General features: G+C 47.9%; 1 protein-coding gene across 4 annotated transcripts in view; it reads right to left on the reverse strand.

Moving 5' to 3' along the window:
• Positions 1-2761: 2761 nt before the first annotated feature.
• The window catches only part of PEX5 (peroxisomal biogenesis factor 5), a 17634-nt gene continuing 1420 nt past the window's right edge, over positions 2762-18975 (reverse strand). For 3 of the 4 annotated variants that reach the window (XM_010835575.1, XM_010835567.1, XM_010835583.1), the window contains exons 2-16: positions 18460-18622; positions 18124-18159; positions 17676-17808; positions 17112-17243; positions 11051-11156; positions 10440-10530; positions 9937-10047; positions 9601-9693; positions 8731-8850; positions 6063-6206; positions 5806-5876; positions 5247-5459; positions 4854-5019; positions 4382-4539; positions 2762-4126 (exon numbers count right to left, since the gene is read on the reverse strand). In XM_010835575.1, coding sequence (XP_010833877.1) covers positions 3925-4126; positions 4382-4539; positions 4854-5019; positions 5247-5459; positions 5806-5876; positions 6063-6206; positions 8731-8850; positions 9601-9693; positions 9937-10047; positions 10440-10530; positions 11051-11156; positions 17112-17243; positions 17676-17808; positions 18124-18159; positions 18460-18606 — 1923 coding nt within the window. In that variant the 5' untranslated portion in view covers positions 18607-18622 and the 3' untranslated portion in view covers positions 2762-3924. The remainder of the gene's footprint in view (positions 4127-4381; positions 4540-4853; positions 5020-5246; positions 5460-5805; positions 5877-6062; positions 6207-8730; positions 8851-9600; positions 9694-9936; positions 10048-10439; positions 10531-11050; positions 11157-17111; positions 17244-17675; positions 17809-18123; positions 18160-18459; positions 18623-18975) is intronic. The other variant, XM_010835587.1, reaches the window with a different exon arrangement.

Here is an 18975-nt window from a genome sequence, read left to right on the forward strand (position 1 = left end):
GTCCATGGGATTTCCCAGGTAAGAATACTGGAGTGGGTCACCACTTCCTTCTCCAGAGGGTCTTCCTGGACTAGGGATTGAACCCACATCTCCTGCATTGGCAGGTGATTCTTTACCACTGAGCCACCAGGAAAGCCTAAAAGAGCCAGTAGGGAGGGAGAAATTAGATGAATTTTTTAGGCAAATATATCCAGTCTTGGGGCTTTAAACACCATCTATATAAATAAGACTCTCAAATTTATATACCAAGCCCTGACTTTTTCCGAGACTTACATATACAATTCATCTATCGATACTTGATGTCTATACTTGGAGAGATCTCTGCCTCCCATCTCACGTGTTTCGTATAGAACCTACTATTTTCCTTCCCAAACCTGCTCCACCCAGTTTCCCCTTTCTCTGTTGAGGGCAACACCATTCCTGCAGTTGTTGAGGCCAAAAACCAAGGAGTCAGCCTTCACTTCCTGCCCTCACCCTCTAATCCAATCCAGCAGCAAGTTCTAACAGCTGTACCTACAAAATCCGTCCCATTTCCTGTATCTCTCTGCCACCCATCCCTATCCTCACACCATCTCCAGCCTAGACCCTGCAACCAGAGCTGTCTTTTTTATTTACTATTTTTGGTTGTGTTGGGTCTTCCTTGCGGCACGGGGTTTCTCTAGTTGTGGTGAGCAGGAGCTACTTTCTAACTGTTGCTCGGGCTTCTCATTGCAGTGGCTTCTCTTATTGGGGAGCATGGGCTCTAGGGCACGCAGCCTTCAGTAGTTGCTGCACGTGGACTCAGTAATTGCCACTCCTGGGCTCTAGAGCACCGGCTCAACAGATGTGGTGCAAGGACTTAATTGCTCTGCAGCATGTGGCATCTTCTCAGATTAGGGACCAAACCTGTGTCCCCTGCATTGGCAAGCGGGTTCTTTACCACTGAGCCACCATGGAAGCTCCCAGATTTTAAAACTAAATCATACCATGTCACTTTTCTGCTTAAAACTCTCTAGTGTTTTCTTGTGGAATTTAGAATAAAATTGAAATTCTCCACCATAATTAAAAAGAGCCCAGCTATCACGCTCCTGACCACCTCCACCCTGTCTGCTACTCCTCCTCTCCCTGCACTCCAGCTCCTTCCCCTTGGACTGCATGGGCTCTTCTAGCCTCAGATCAGAGACTTTGTCATTCCCCCTGAGACCTCGACCAGGCTCCCACCAGAACCCCTCATATCACTGGCTCCTCCCGCACCCACCACTGCTGGCTCCTCCCACTCAGACCACCTCACGACAAAGGCCTTTTCTGACCACACTATCTAACGTTGCCCCCACAAACCCTCCACTGTACTCTCTAGTGCAATGTGCGATTTTATTTCTTCAAAACACATTGACTGAGGTTTTCTTTTTATTTGCGCATTGTATTAGGCTGCCCTGGGTCTTAGCTGCAGCATGAGAAATCTTTAGTTGCAGCCTGTGGGATCTAGTTCATTGACCAAGGACCAAACCCAAGACCCCTGCACTGGAAGCATAGAGTCTTAGCCACTGAACCACCAGAGAGGTCCCTGAGGTTTTATTTACTTGTTTATTCTGTTGCTCCTTCAACTAGTACATTAGCCATGAGAGCAGGAACCTTGTCTGCCTTGTGAATTGCATCTCTGGTACCCAAAAGCATCTGGTTCATGATGGGGGCTCAATAAATACTGGCTGAATTTGACATGGCCTCAGTCATCTGGCCCTGATGATAAAAGCATCCACTTGGACATCTTCATGCTGCCAAACACAAGGCAGAGCAGATCAACCTGGAGATTTTACTTAAACCAGAAGTCAACTCAACTCCTAGGCTATTTACTCTGCCAGACATTTCTCCTTATCTCCACACCACAAACTTCTGCATCAGCCTGCCCAGCCCACTCCCAGGACTGTGGGCCCTGCACCACTGCCCTTCAGAGACCCAGGTGCCAGCAACAGATGCTCTCCTCCCCATAATGTTCTTTTTTTTTTTTTTTTCTATAACAGTATTACACACGCACTAAAGAAATTTGTAAATTACAGAGAAGTATGACAAAGCAGGGCAAAAGTTGCTCACAATCTTGACACATTTAACATACTGGGAATTTCTTCTTTTCAATGCATTTTCTTCTTGAGATAACTTGTAAAATGTTTGCTAACCTTTTCTCATTATATTGTTAGCTTTGTCATTGGATATTGTTCCCTAAATATAACTAAATAGCTAAATAATATTTCGCTGTCTGGATTACTGAACCAGTTCTCTTTTAGACATTTCAAATTCTAACATGGCCGTAGACATTTACCTCCAAATATAAATATGCATATTTTAAAATTTTTCCCTAGGATAGAGACCCATCTTGATATGTCTCTAGTTTCTGATAAAACCCAGCAGAGCCAGCATTGAAATGCTGGCATCTCAATGCCCTAAGTATTGAAAAAGACTACTGAAGTCTTTCCATGTGATAATTTGTAATAAAAAATACCAAGCAATTATATTGTACCCCATATTTTTCTGTATTGAAGTAACACAAGTAAAAAATTGCTAAACACCTGACTCTCCTGCTAAACCATCAGCACCACGAACACAGGGACCCTGACCATCTCATTCGTGTACCTCCCGTGTACTAGGTGCTGAATAATTACTGGGTAGATGCTGGGTAATCGATTTTCCACTGAGAATTTGAAAGATAAAGAGAGAAAAACTGTTGAACACGAACTTCCAAACAGCAACTCCCTTCCCAGCACACCAAATGCACACCCAATAGCAGGACTCAAAGCCATGTCAGTTTCATTTATTCTTCATACAAATATTTTACAGCTTTATTTTTTAAATCATTTACACATATTCATACAAAGAAAAATAAATTTCAGGATGGAACCTTGGGAGCATGGTAGTTTAAAAACAAAATCTCTCTGGTCATTAGCTACTGAAGACAAGGCAAGCGGCTTCGTGGCCACCTCAGGCATTTTGGGGGTGAGTGTGTCTCTTGGCAGAACCCATGCTCACCCTCCCCCTGTGGAGGTGGTGAGGGGGAAGAAGGAAGGCAGAGGCTCAAGGTAAAGCTGAACCCCCTCTTTGTTGGGGATCTGGCATGGTGGCAATTTCTGAACCGGCTTTCCAGAAGAACTCGCAGGTCGTTCTAAGCGGAGGGGGATGGCCGCACTAGGGACAGTCCTCGTCCCTGCTCTGTACTCCCTCCACAGGCCCCAGACCAGAGCCCTGGACCTGAGCCCATCTTGTTCCTTTGAGGCTCAGTCCACAACAAGCCTTCCTCCCCACTCCCCCCACCCAAACACTCTGCAGCAACTGACCCCGGTAGCCCCTGAAGACCCCTCCCGCAATGATGCCCATCACTGTGTGCAGCAGCAACCAGGAAACCCAAGCTGCAGCCAGGGGAGGTCCAAGGATGACAGAACCACAAGTACCCCTAAAAACCCGGCTCCACTGAGCCAAATCAACACTTCAATCTCACATGCCACCCTAGACACGGTCATCACAGAGGTGCTCGGTAGGACCTGCCCCACACCACTGCCTGAGGAGGCTGCGTGATTATCAATTCCTGGGAAAGGTCGGGGAAGGACAGATGTTACAAATGTGGCAGACCCATCAGAAACGGCAGCTGATGACAACAGTTACCCTCTATCTTTGGGTCCTAACCAAAAAGCAGCACCAAGAAAGGGCATGATGAGCAGATAGGGAGCTGGACGGACAGCCCTTGAATTACCAAGGGCTCCGATGACACGGCTCCTTTTCCTACAATTATGCAGGAACTAGAATGCAGACTACCCACCCCTACTCGGAGGTGGCCCCTGAGAGGCGGTACTGCTTGTGGTCATCAGCCCGCCCCCTTGGTAGGCCCATTTGGGGAGAGGGAATCATGTCCAGCACAGGGACCCCTCCAAGCAGACACTCGCAGGGCAGCTCATCCCACTGTCACTGGGGCAGGCCGAACATCGCCAGGAGGGTGGGCAGGTCCCGGGCATCGGCTGCCCCGTAGGCATCACTCTGGCCTAACATGGACAAGGCCAGACGCAGGGTGCTCCAGATATTCTCTGACATGGCGCCCCCTTCACCCCGAGGGCCCCGACTCTTCCTCTGCATGTTCAGGGCCTCCAGAAAGTGCTCCACAGCCTCCCTGCAGGGCAGAAGCATGAGAGCTGGTGAGAGGACACCCAGGGAAGGAGGCAAGTCAGTGGGCGAGGGGAGAAAGCAGCTGGGCCTGGTGGTCAAGTAACAGATCAGAGGAGGAGCCAGGGCCCATGGCAGGGAGGAGTTCATTCATTCATTCATTCACTTGTTCACTCATTCATTCATTTACTCAGTCACTCATTCATTCATTCATTTGTTCGTTCACTCGTTCATTCATTCCCTCCTCAGCAGACACTCTTACCGGTGGGCCCCAAGGTTGATACAGCTTATGCCCAGGTTGTAGCGAGACCGGATATAGCCAGGCTGGAGCTCAAGGGCCCGGCGGTACGCAGCTACTGCTTCTTCACTCTGGTTTCCATTAGCCAGGGTGGCCCCTAGCTTATTCCACAGCAAATAGTCCTAAGACAGGGATGGCCAAGGGTTAGAAACACCAGCCAGGCTCACATCCAACTCTGCCCCATCTCTCCACTCTATTTCTCTAGCATGTTACGATCCCATTCCTGTCTCCACAAGTCACGACATTACCACTCACCCTTGCAGACTCCCCTAAGCCCAGATGAGCTTGGACTCCCGCCCTTCCCCTCCCAATCCTCCCAAGGAAACCAGGACGCAGAACTGGAAGGAAACACCCCGTGACACTGAAGGTCCCATCAAATGACTTCTCCCCGGGACACGGAGTCAGGGCCTCTCTCCCCTCCTCCCCAGATGCTCACGTCGGGGCGGACGCTGAGTGCAGCGGTGAAGCAGTCCACCGCCTTGTCATACTCCCCACTCAGGTTGAAAAGCACCCCCAGGCCACACTGCACGTCAGGGTCGATGGATGTCGGGTCCAGGCGCACAGCCGCCAGGAAGAGCTCTTTTACTTCAAGAAATAGGGAGCTGGGTGAGGAAGACAAAGATGCAGAAAGGCAGGTGGATGGATACGTCTATATTCCCAGTACTCCCTTCACTAACCCACGATGCATCTGTCCACCTGCACCCTTCCTTCCTTCCAACCCTGAGTCTCCCAACCCTCCAGAACTGAGCGGCAATCTACCCCAACTTCCACTGTTCAGGTCCTCCCTCTCCCTGGTCACCACCTGCCACCCCAGGAGCCCCTGACTCACTCAGACAATAGGGACCCCAGGATGCGCTTGCTGGAGCCCAGGCCCACCCCACCGGCCCCCTCTTCCCCGGGTGCCACCAGGTGGGCATAGGCCGGCGTGTAGCGTAGCCAGTCTCGCAGGGTCTCACAGGCCTGCCGCTGCAGGGACTCATTTGTGAAGCTCACAGCCAGTGCCATCAGGGCCGTCCGGTTGTCTGGCTTTAGCTCCAGGCACCTGTTTGGACCAAGACGGACAGGGCTGGTCTCAGCAGCAGCACCCTGCAATCCAAGCCGAGAGTTACCTGCCAACTCCCTCCATCCAGATACAGAGGAATCCCCTACTGGTGGGTCATTAATAAAGTCACAGATCTGAGAAAGGGGACATTTCAGCAGCTGAGGAATCAGCCAGGGTATGGAGACAGTTATTCCCAAGTTCACTCCAAACCTTAGTGTTTCATCATGAGAAAACACTTGTTAGTGGCCAGAGAGAAGACTAGGACATGTCTTTCTAAACGCTGTTTGCAGAGCTCCAAGACCACCTCACCCCTCCCCGACCCGTGCCCCCTCTTCAGAGTACTCACTTTCGCAGCGCACTGATGGCTAAAAGTTCTTGCTCGTTCTCTGCCTGGGTGGTCCCCAGATACTGCCAAGCCTAGAGAGAAGGTGCCAGATTTCATCACCCGTGTAGTCATCATCCCTTCCTCTGGCTCCCCAAAGACTCACCATCTCACTCCCAGGCCCCCACCCAGACCCTAACCCTTGTGCACTACCCACTTCAGGGCCTCCCTCAAGACTGGCGGAGCCCTCTCTAATCAGGTCAGAAGGAGGAGCCACTCACTTCCATGTGCTTGGGGTCCTGCTGCACAGCTGCCTCAAAGAGCAGCACGGCGTTGGGCAGGTCCCCCTCCTGGAGCCGCCGCAGCCCCTCCTCAAAAGGCTGGGGGTGGTCCCGCAGGGGGTTCTCTTCCTCAAAGTGGTACCCCTACAAGGAAGAGGAGCCAGGTGAGACCCGGTCTCAGAAGGTGGAATCCCAGAGGGAGCTGCTATGGAGCAGTGGGAATGAGAGATGACAACCAAGACAGGCAAGAGGTGGAGAGGAAGTGGAGGGCCTCCACAAAGGGATCGGAGAAATGCTGGCAAACACTTCATGTCATGAAGGAGACTGTCCGCAACCACAGTGAAGTCAGCCCACGCTGCTACCCTGCTCCCAGCAGCTGGAAAGCCTGGCAAACTCTGATCTACACTGCAATTAAACTTTATTTTTAGGAAGTCTTTATCAGCTGATATTTCCACATCCTTGACTCCTCAGCACTGGACAGAGCACATTTCTTAACAGGATCTGCTTAGGGTATGAGATAAGCTCTCTTTAGCTATTCAAAGGGCATTTCTTGTTATCTTGCAATAGTGAGATAATATATAAAGGAAATGTGATTTGAGGCTCTGCTATTCAATTGCAACTCTCACCCAGCTCGCAGAGTCCTGTGCGTACTGACAGGATAGTATTCAAGCACTTTGAAAAACTTAATTTATTCTCCAGTTTCATTCTTAAAAGTTATTAGTATTAATCTGTATCTGATAGTAAATGAAAGCTAAACTCCAAAATCCTGCGGGCAGAAAAGGCTTCAGAGTCACGTCCTGTTCTAGTGGAGGTGTTCTCATTTGAGGGGTTAGGATGCTATTGTGCTGAGTTCTGTCCCAGGGCCGTCCACGCAGCACAGAGGTGTTAGGTAAACTGGATTCCTAGTAAGCATGTGACTGTGACAAAACAAAACGCTCCTTTGAGGAGAGCAGGGGTCACCAGCACAAAACAACACACCAGAATGAAAACAAGATACAAGACACAGAGCAAGGCCCTTTCTGAATACAGTTAAGGACAAACCAGAATAAAACTACGAAATAAGAACATAGATGAGGCCCTTCTTCATTATAATTGTGAAAGAGATCAAGAACCAGAAATGCTTAAATCCTGCCAGCAAAGTTCTAAACCACTATAAGCCATCAGATGCAAATTATTTGTGACAGATAAAAATTAAATAATTACAATGGAAATTTAAGAAACACGACATACGGGAGATGGACTTGGGATGTTGTTGTTTCTCAGTCACTAAGTTATGTCCGACTCTGTGTGACCCCATGGACTGTAGCCCGCCAGGCTCCTCTGTCCATGGGATTCTCCCATGGACAAGAATATTGGAGTGGGCAGCCATTCCCTTCTCCAGGGATCTTTCCTACTCAGGGATCGAGCCTGGTTCTGCATTCCAGGCAGATTCTTTACTGTCTGAGCCACCAGGGAAGCCCATAACAACCTACAGATGCAGGATAAGCTTGGGATCACTGTTGCAGCCTAAAAAGTCTAATCATTAGGCCTGATCCACTGTCTGGTCTGCTCAAACTTTCATAGGATCATACTGCAAAAACAGGATCACTACTAAGTACAGTGTATCCCATCACAGAATTTTCTCCTTCATTTTAACAGTCTACAATAGCTGCTCAAGGTATGGCTGCAGTCTTGCAATTTAAGGACCATAAATAAAAAAATTTACATTCACAGACCCAAGAATTTACTTGACAGAGTCAGAACCACATCTGAAAGAAGAAAAAAAAAAAAAAAACGCTACTACTGACATATAATTCAATAACAGCAAAAGGCAAATAAAATCCAGATTGTTCATATGTGATAACAAAGTTTAGCATATTTTTGTGGAACATTAATTCAAATGCTTCTAATCCTAATTTTGCAATATCCCACCCGAGGTATCAATGATGTCAAAACAGGGTTCAAGAATCTAAAAACAGGGACTTCCCTGGCAGTCCAGAGGTTGAGAGTCCGCCTTCCAGTGCAGGGGACCACCTGGTCGGGGAATAAGATCCCACATGCCCTGCAGCATGGCCAAAAGAATAAATTAATTTTTAAAACAATAAGTAAATAGATACTACGTTAGAGGGCAGAGATGGCCTACTTCCTAACATTTTCTACCAAAGGAGCTATCAATGTTCTTAAAATGCTTTCAACCAACCTCAAAGCAGAGCTCCTTCTTCTGTGCTCTTAACGCATCATGTACAAACCTCTATTTCAGGTACTATGTCACTTATTACTGTTATTAACTTTTATATCCCAAGAATAAAGAATACTTTCAATGATTGGAGAAGAACACGGAGTGACCCTAATGGTAAAGAATCCCCCTGCCAATGCAGGAGATTTAAAAGACACAGGCTCGATCCCTGAGTCGGGAAGATCCCCTGGAGAAGGGAATGGCTACCCACTCCAGTATTCTTGCCTGGAGAATCCCATGGACAGAGGTGCCTGGTGGGCTATAGTCCATGGGGCCACAAAGAGTTGGACACCACTGAAGTGACTTAGCACACTGGGAGTAATCCAGGCTTCCTTTTCATGGAAGGGGGCTCAAGAAAATGATTATTTAAATGTGGGTACCCTTCAAATTCAGGAGTAAAGGAGAGACAATAAAAGAAGGAAACCCTGCAACGTGAAAACAGCCACTTCTCACCTTGTCATAGGAAGCGGATGTGAGGTCGTCATGGTCAGAGAGCCAGGGGTGGGCCTCAGCGTCACGCTTTGCCATCTCCTCCAACTCTGCCTGCAACTTGTCCCAGAAATCGACATCAGACTGTAAGGGAGGGAGGGCAGATAGGGAAGAAGGTCCATTGTGACGGCCCCGGCCCGCTCTCAGTGCAGTAGCTCTTCCTTCCCCACGTGTCTCAGATCACCGGAAAGCTTTCCTTTGCTGCTCTTCCCAGATGCTGTTCCCAGATCCTGACTCAGTGGGCTGGGAGGCCCAGGAACTGCTGTTTTCGACAGGCACCCACACCATCCCATGGCGAAGGAAATGGCAACCCACTCCAATATTCCTGCCTGAAGAACTCCATGGACAAAGAAGCATGGCAGGCTACATTCCATGTAGTCGAAAAGAGTCAGACACGACTGAGTGACTATCACTCACACTCACACCCCATCCCAAGTAATTCTGACACAGATGATCCAGAATGTTATGAAATACTGCTACTGCTGCTGCTGCTAAGTCACTTCAGTCGTGTCCAACTCTGTGCGACCCCATAGACGGCAGCCCACCAGGCTTCCCCGTCCCTGGGATTCTCCAGGCAAGAACACTGGAGTGGGTTGCCATTTCCTTCTCCAATGCATGAAAGTGAAAAGTGAAAGTGAAGTCGCTCAGTCGTGTCCGACTCTAGCGACCCCATGGACTGCAGCCTACCAGGCTCCTCCGTCCATGGGATTTTCCAGGCAAAAGTACTGGAGTGGGGTGCCATTGCCTTCTCCATCATCTCTGATGCTGGGACACCCACTCTCTCCAGAGGAGCATTTCCTCCTGGCTTGGTCACACTTCGCCAGCTGTTCTCACCTCTATGGCCGACTTGGCTCGTTCAAACTCCATATCGAGGGCAGACGTGTTTACTGGTCTTGTGAACTGGTCAACCCAGGCCTCTGACGTACCCTGTAACAAAGCAGGCTGGTCATAGCACCACCACCCACTAAATGCCCAGTGAACACCCATTAGATACCACCAACCTGGGCACTTCTGAGAAGAACATTCTCAGAATCTCTTTCCCGCCCACTCAGGACCTGGATGCTACCAAACAAGCTGGCAATAGGTTCCCTTCACCCTCTGGGACCCCTGAGCCCACGGCCGGGGGCACCAGCAGCTCTGGGGTGGGGCTGGGAGGTGACAGGAGCCTACCTGCTGCTGAATAAACTCTGCCGCCCACTGCTCTGCCTGAGCTCGGCCTGACCCTGCGCCGGACTCCAGGGACACCTGCCCCTCGCCAATCTGCCGCACGAATTTCAGGAACTGGGGCACAGAGACATACACGGGCCACTTGGGAGAGGACTTGCAGGTGTGCCCTCTCGACCATGCCCAGAGGAGCCTGCACTGACCCCTCCCCCTGAGGACCACCTCTAGCTTCAGACAAGGTATGCTAAGGACCCTGGAAAAAGCGGAGAGCAAAGAGAGGGGGATCTCTGGCTCTAAAGATAGGAGAAGACACAGAAAAGACAGAGGGTTAGCAGGCAAGGAAGTGCGGGCAACAAGACTGGGGGAAGAGGCAGGGCCCTAAGCCTCTGCGCCCCAGAGAGGAAGGAGTGGACCCCGGGTCCCAGCTCTTTCTCTTTAAACTAAACGGGGGTAAGGGAAGGGTTCCCCTGACTTCTCAGATGAAGCAGCAGTGGTGAGATGCAGCTCACCTCAGAGTTAGCCAGCTTGGGGTCATCCACCTTGGCCACAAAGTCACTGGCTGTGTGCTGCAGGTCCTCCTCAGGCTGGTATTCATCATACCTGGAACAGGCGAGGATGTGCTAACTGTACACGTGGGTCTGCCACTACCTTGCCCTCACTGTTCCCCACTCCTCGCCTGCAGTAGAGTTCTCATCGGGGAAGAGAGAGGGTGTCCACACTCCCACAAATTCCACTTTACATTACAGAAGGACCTCTGGGCAGGAGGGGCAGAGCACTAGCTACGTGCTTCTACCTCTCTCTTCCCCAAACCATCTTTGGGACAGAGAGAAGGAACAGATAGTAGCAGGCTCCAAATTAAAGGGAAACAGGTGTGTCAGATAAAGCTACGAATTCTTGGTACAATAGTTAGGGTTCTTGATTCAGTTACATTTGAAACATAAATAAACTGGGGTAATTGTACAAGTGGAAGCCTTAGAGTAGGTAATGAAGGGGCTGCAAGTAGGTTTGAGGATGTAGATGGAGGAGCTTGGGGGGCACAGGAGCAGACAGGGGGTTGAGGGAGGGGACTGTCCAGTGCTGGTTCCACGGGGCCCATCCAGAGAGAAGAGGCTGGACTCACCAGCGATCAGCGGCAGCCGTTCCCTCCGGCTCTCCCAGCCACAGCTTCTCCTCTGACTGCTCCAGGTACTCCTCAGCCCAGCGGGCCGGAGACACAGACAAAGGGTCTGCAAGGAGCAGAGAGGTGGGCAGTCAGCAAGGGAGTAGGGAGGGGAGAACATGAACCAAGTCAAGGCAGAATCCCACAGACACCCCTGGTCAAAAGAAAACACTACCAAGTTTTCAATATCCAACCTACTCCCCAGGGGCCTGCGGGACAAGTGTACTGAGCTGGGGACAGGAGACCAAATGAGGCGGCTCAGAAGAGGGGTATGGACCAAACACTTTTTGTTTGAAATACAAGAGTGCTCACTAAGACAGCAGGCACCGGGCCTCTAGCTTCCTCAGAGGTGATGCGGGGACCTCAGTGACCAGGGAGACATGAGCGCTCCCACTCCTTAATCAAGCCTCTGTCTGTCCTGTCTATACAGTTCACGCCCTCCAGGGCACAGGAGGCTCGTATTTCATCCTAACATAATGTACCACCAAGAGAATCTGAGGAGCAGAATGCTGAGCCAGACCTAGAGATGTATGGGCCCACTCTGCCCACTGGGTCTTTTTTTTTTTGAGATGTAACATACAAACACGAAAGTACGTAGAGTGGGCCAGACTTAGGTGTGCTGCTTCATTAATTTCTACCTATGAACACACTCCAGATGTGTGTTCATGGACGGCATGGACTGTCTCCTGTTCCCTCGCGGGTTCTCGCAGGCCCCCACCACCACCCCACCCCGGGATAAACACTATTCTGACTTCTGTCACGTCTGACTGGTTTTGAGAGCTATGTTTTTCAGTCTAATTCCAGAAATTGTCTTAGAAGCTCTCGTGACAAAGGTTGCACCAAGGCAATCTCAGAATAAACATAACAAATGAGGCTGCTGAACTTTTCTCAACCTGCAGGACTTTGCTCTTTTCTATTCTGAGGCCAGAAATAAAAAGAGAGACAAATTAAAGGATTTAAAGGGGCCCTAAGGAATTAGTACACGAAGTGAAGGATGGGCTTGTGGTCTTCTTTCCTTCCTGCTCAGCCCTCTTGCCCTTACACATGGTCATCCTGTCTTTTGAAGCTCTGTCACCACTTTTAACACTAAGGAGGCAAGTTGACCTTCTCAGTATTGATTTATAACAGAACTTTCTATTCCATTGAACTGACACTCTGTCTGAATAATTTCAACAAGCTAATCTCAACATCTGAGAAAACAATGCCAAAATCTGAAAAAGAAAAAAAAAAAATCAAGACACAGGTATCACCTAATCATAAATAATGAGTGACTTATTAGCAATAAAATGAAAGATACAGTTGACAACTTTTTTGATCATGGACTTGGTCTCTTAATTTCAAGAGCTCCTAACACTTATATCCTGATTTCCCTCACTGGCTTTTACAGGCAACCTTTCTCTTTCCTTTGCCCCAGCTAGACTGTTGGCTCAAGTCTGGAGACCTAATAAGGAAATGCCTAATACCCCTATCCTGTTCTGTTGAAAAATAACCAGTCCCTTCTCCTTACCCTCCAGTCATGCCTTCAGCTGGAATGTTTCGAAAAAGCGTATTCTGGCCACAAATACCCCTCGAATTACAGAGAACACCAGTTCTGTGCAATCCTCCTTTACAGGACAAGAAGCGACAGAAAAAGTACGAAATGACCCAGACTCTACAATGGACAAGAAGTAGTTTAGGAAAAAAAAAAAATCCCAGAGATGCATCACCATCAAAGAGCCATAATTTGGTATTTAACCATACTGGCCATGAGATTCAGGATTTTCTGGCACTGGGAATCTACTCCAACAAAGGATGTAAAATAAAATAATCAAAAAAATACTACCTGGCCTTCAATGCTTTTTGAGAAAATCTTATAGAAATCCAGATCCATGTGCTTGCCTGTGAGATTGAAGGAACTAAGGCCTGCTGAGTGGGAGGGACTATCCAAAGTCAGGAGATCCTAGAGTGATACCCAGCAACCTAACCTAGATACCAGACATCTGACTCAGAGCCTCCACCTCACTTCAATTCTCAGTGTGTGTTCATCTCATCTAGAAACATGAACACCAACTCAACAGTCAAAAACTCAGAATTTCCTACCTCTATCTGTGGAAGTTTCCACATCTGCTAAATAACACAGTGGTCTAGAGGCAGGTTCTAGGGCCTTCCCTGGTGGTCCATTAAGAATCCGCCTTCCAACTCGGGAGACACAGGTTTGATCCCTGATTCGGGAAACGAAGATCCCACACGCTGCGCAGTAACTAAGCCCACATGCCACAACTACAGACCCCGCACTCTGGAGCCCTCTTGACATGACCAGAGAGAAGCCTGTGTGCAGCAACTAAGACCTGACACAGCCAAATTAATTCATTACATTTAAAAAATAAAAAAAAAGAAAGAAGGCAGGTTCTAGGGTCAGCCTACCTGCACGCGGATCCCAACTCTATCACTGACTCACTGTGCGTCTCCTGCCCCAAGTCTCCCTCCCCACGAATCAGTCAACCCCCTAAGTTTCTAAGTCCTTATCTGTGAAATGGAGATAATAATAGCTACCTCACCAGGATTCTTGTGAAGACCAGATGGGATAATGCCAGTGTAAAGCACAGAGTAACAAGTATTAGCTACTATCATCATTCCTGTCGGCTCAAGGCAAAGCCATACAAAAGTGGAAACATCACAATGAGATTGTTATTTCTTTTATTCCACAGCCTTTCTGCTGCTATCAAGGGGAGATCTATCGCCAATCACCATCTGCTAATTCTGGCCACTGGTCTTCCTATGAAGAGCAGGTTTATCTCTCATGACTGTCATGTAAACCCCACACACCATGTTACCTGAGGCAATCTAAACTCAAAACCCCTTAAAGATGTTTCTCTTCTCTAGAGCTGAGCAATCACAAGATGGATAGTTATTTGGCCCACAAGATTGCTAAATAAGGGGGGAGGGTTGGAGTTCCGTCAGGAAATACATCAGACTCAAAAATGAGCTTCACGTGGTAATGGAATAATTCTGAATCTTGATTGCAGTGATAGTTACACAAATCTGCATGTGATAAAACTACATGAAACTATAAACACACAAATAAAAGTACGTAAAACTGGTGAAATCTAATAAGATACATCAGATCAGATCAGTTGCTCAGTCGTGTCCGACTCTTTGCGACCCCATGAATCGCAGCATGCCAGGCCTCCCTGTCCATCACCAACTCCCAGAGTTCACTCAGACTCACGTCCATCGAGTCAGTGATGCCATCCAGCCATCTCATCCTCTGTTGTCCCCTTCTCCTCTTGCCCCCAATCCCTCCCAGCACCAGAGTCTTTTCCAATGAGTCAACTCTTCTCATGAGGTGGCCAAAGTACTGGAGTTTCAGCTTTAGCATCATTCCTTCCAAAGAAATCCCAGGGCTGAGTTCCTTCAGAATGGACTGGTTGGATCTCCTTGCAGTCCAAGGGACTCTCAAGAGTCTTCTCCGACACCACAGTTCAAAACATGGATCATGGCAATTTTCTGATTTTGATATTGTACATAACGAACAAATGCAAAATATGACCAATGGTGAAAACAGAGGTAAAGACACACAGAAACTTTCTGTACATGTTTTTTGCAACTTCCATAGGCACTATATTTCCAAATACAACATTAAAACAAGAAAAAATGGTTTCTTACTAAATTCTGGAATCCTTATAATGGAGACTTAAAAATATTAAAGATTTAAAGAATATAACCTTCTCTCAACTTGAAGTCTACTTATCCACAAAGAAACAGGCTATGTCACTACTCTGAAAATATCAGCCATAAATGCTATGAGGTTAGTGTCCAGGGATTCCACATCCACGGATTCAACCAATTACAGATGGAAAATATTCAGAGGGGGTGGGGCAGGGGAATTCCAAAAAGTTCCAAAAAGCAAAACATGAGTTTGTCCCATGCTGGCGACTATTTACAAAGCACTGGCACTGTATTAGATATTAATAATTAATCCAGAGATTTAAAGCATATGGGAGGTTAGGTTCTATGCAAATATGATGCAATTTTATATAAAGGACTTGAGCATCCACAGGGGTCCTGAAACCAAATCTCTGCAGATACCACAAAGGACTGTACTAAGAAGTCAGTTCCCTCTAGTTCTTTCTGCCAGATCTCAACTTTTTCATTCAATAAATCCTGAAGGGCCATTACATACAAAGCAATATATTACTGCAACAGAGCATTTATACGAAGATAGATCCCACACAGCTCAACTTTCCTTTCCAGTTTTCCACATCCTTGCCTCCAGGAAACAAGAGGAGGAAGAGAGAGATCTCCCAAAGAGAATTTAACACATAAGACAGGTCCAATACATTTTTCTAAAGTAGCTCTTCATTTACAGGGTAAGGAAGATTTCAATGGCTCCAAGCACTTGAGTAATTGTAATACAAAAATCTCATCAATAATAACTAAAAACTCATCCTGAGTTATCAAAAATGACTGATGCTCGTGAGTTATAACAGAAGTATCTCTGAAATAAGAGCACTTAAAGCTAAAATTTGTACAAAAAGGTGAGTACTAGTCTGGTGGAGGGAACTTTGTGGTTAAAGCTCAGATTTTCCAGTTGAGGCAATTCCAAAGAAGATTCTCAATGATAGTGTAATGGTTCTAAGTACGGAGCCTGGAGTCAGACATAAGTTTGAATATCATCTGTTACTGAATGATAATCAGACAAAATATTAACCCTTTCAAAACTCAATTTCCGTGTCTATAAAATGCGGGCAGAATATCTACCTTTTGTCACTGTGAAGCTCAACTGGCTTTGAGAATATGAAGTGCCCAGAAACCAAGAACACTCACTATTCTTCCTTAAACTCCAATTTAAAAGAGGGAAAGGGAGTCATGATAAAAGAGACCAGCAGCTTTATTTTATTTTAGTTGTTAGATTTTGGGGGTTTTCTCCTGTGTGTAGAGGAAGGCCTATCTTTAGGACAATAAAAATGACTGGGGGCGGGAGGTACCCATTAGGTCATTAATCGTGTCATGAAAATTCAGTAACTATGAGGACAGGAGGACCCTGAGAGGCCAGGATCTTTGTGACTTTCTCCCTTTATCTCTCTTGTTATTCTTGATTTCTTAAGTGGAAATAGCCTAACGATGCTCACTTTGAGAGCAATCAGGAAAAGCAAAGCTGAAGAGAAGGCCCTTGCTCAGGCCTGTCCTCAGACAGGCTGAGGGGAGAAGAAGCAGTCCCACGGGGTGTGATGACCTTGGACAACTCAAAAATGGAAAGTTAGGCTGGGACCCTGAAGAGCTTAAGATGCAGGCCTGGCAGTACAGCATAATGGCTAAGCCCACCAACTCTGGAATCATTCGAACCCAGAGTCAAATTCCAACTCCACCACGTACAAATCCATGATTCCCTGGGCAAACTACTTAATCCCTCAGCCTCAGTTTTCTTATCTATGTACTAAGAATACAAACAGTAACAACCTCAAGGGTTTTCGGGGAGATTAAATGGACAATGCATGTAAAGCACTGAAACAAAGCCTAGCTCATGGCGAAGTAAACATTAGCTCATATTATTAATTTTTATTATCATCACCAAGACCGTACACTTCAAGCCTTTGAACTCCACAATTCCACTTTCCAAGGCTCCAACCCTGCTCAGGACGACTTAATGCCAGAATCCCCAGGGATGCCGTGAACAGCTCTTTCTTCCTAGGCAACACTGCCACCCATCCAATCTGTGGATCCTCTCCACCAAACTACAATAATAAAGTTCCAGGTAACAAAGAAGAAAACCTAACTCCTCATGTTCTCTCTCTCCTCCCAGTCTCTTAACCAGTTCAAACCTACTCCTCTGCATAATATAAGTTTCAATTCCCTTTTACCATCTAAGAGAAACCTGGTTCAGTGCCCTATAGAAGACAGTCGAGTTCAGAAAGGTCATAAGCAGCTGAAATCACTCTATATAGATGAGGGTTTAAAAAAAAAAAAAAAACATGAATGAGGATAACAGTGTAGAACTCTGCCCCATAGGAACCATTTTAGATTTTCCCATGACAAGCCTCACCTGTAACCTCAGAGATGAACTCTTGGGACCAGTCAGTCTCATTATACTCCTGAGTGACATCCACAGCATCTCCAGCTGTGAGAAACTCCTGAGCCCAGTTCTCGGACAAGGCCAAGTCTGCCACACCAGGGGCTTCAGAGAGAGAGAGAGAGAGAGAACTGAGGAAAATACACATCATTCCATCAGGCCTCAGGAACCCTGTTGTTGCTCTTGTTTAGTCTCTAAGTCATGTCCGACTCTTTGCAACCCCGTGGACTGTAGCCCGCCAGGCTCCTCTGTCCATGGGATTCTCCAAGCAAGAATATTGGAGTGGGTTGCCATTTCCACCTCCAGGGGATCTTCCAGATCCAGGAATCAAACCCGCATCTCCTGCATTGGCAGGCACATTCTTAACTGTCTGAGCCACCAGGGAAGCCCTGAGTACATGCGAAAACACTCTACTCTATTTGTCTCCTTCTATAACTCAGCTCCCCAATATCAGCGGCTTCCAAATACAAAATCCCCTTGTCTCCATCTGCCCAGAAAACAGTGATTCCCCTCCCTAACACCAGACCCTGGACCCACCTCTCTGGGGTGCCTGGCGGAAGTTTGACTGTTCAATCTCCTGCATCTCGGCCAGGAGGTCATCCATCTTGAAGGTCTGAGGGGCACGGGACACGAGAGGTGCATTCTGGTCCTGGAGGAACTCAGCCACCAACTGTCAGAAGAGAGATGGTAAAGCGAACCCAGCAAGAAACAGGGGCCCATTCCATGAGGGACACAAACGTCAAACACAAGGAAAGGGAAACCCAGAACCCATAGATTTGGAAACGCTCAAAGAATACTTAAAGCGACAAAATTCTGTAAAGCAATTATCCTTCAATTAAAAAATACATAAGTTAAAAAAAAAAACAAACAAGAAAGCTGAGGCAACTCTCATTGGATCAGGGAAGCCTGCAGACTGAAAAAAGAGTGAGCCAAGTTTAAAGTATGAGCAAACAAAAAATGAGACAGGAGAGACTGGTATATTTACCTCATCTTCAGAAGCTACCCCCAAAGGCTTAGAGACCTAAGACAAAAGAGAGATGATATGGTAAAGTAGTGAAGACCACAGACCCTAACTCAGCCCTGGGTAAAAATTCCAGCTCTTCCATTCATATGACCTTGGGCAAGTGACAAAACTTCTCTGAGCCTCAGTTTCTTCATCCACAAAATGGTTGCCTTCCTCTATACAAAGTCGTTCAATGCCTAATACAGTAAAGCTGACTCATCAGTAACTGCTATTATTTGAAACACAATAAAGCAAGCAGTTATCCCAAAGCGTGCATCTGGACCCTCCATCCCAGGTTTCCACCTCAAAAGCACTCACCGCTTCCGAGGCTGGGGCTCCTGGAGGCCAGGGGCCGGGCCTCAAGCCCTCCTGTCGAAGGGCCTTGTCCTGGGTGAAGTGCCCGGCCAGCTTCATGAGTGGGTTAGCACCCCCACATTCCGCCTCCACCAGCTCCCTCATTGCCATGGTGACCGCCGGCTCTCTGATGGGCAGAGGTTTGGAACTGAGGTCCAAGAGCCAAACCCTTCCCCAACCCACAACTCTGCCCGTATCTGGGGGAGGCAGGCAGACGTCCGTCCCAGGTGATTGGCCGCGGGCCACTGCGCCTTCTCGGCTTGCCCCCACCTCTGCCAGGAGTCGGGGGGCCGGTGCCCTCCTGCCGCCCCCCTCAAAGGCTACCGCGCTCCGCCGGGGCCTCTCCAGCGGCCTCCACGACTGCGGTCTCAGGCAGCGGGACAGACGGCGACCGCCCCCCCACAGACGGGCCTGGACCCCAAGGAACCAGGGGGACCATTCCGCAGCTGAGCTGTACGCGGACACTGGCCGGGCAAGGAA

This window comes from Bison bison, unplaced genomic scaffold (assembly GCF_000754665.1).
Source record: "Bison bison bison isolate TAMUID 2011002044 unplaced genomic scaffold, Bison_UMD1.0 scf7180017845551, whole genome shotgun sequence".
Lineage (NCBI taxonomy): Eukaryota > Metazoa > Chordata > Mammalia > Artiodactyla > Bovidae > Bison > Bison bison.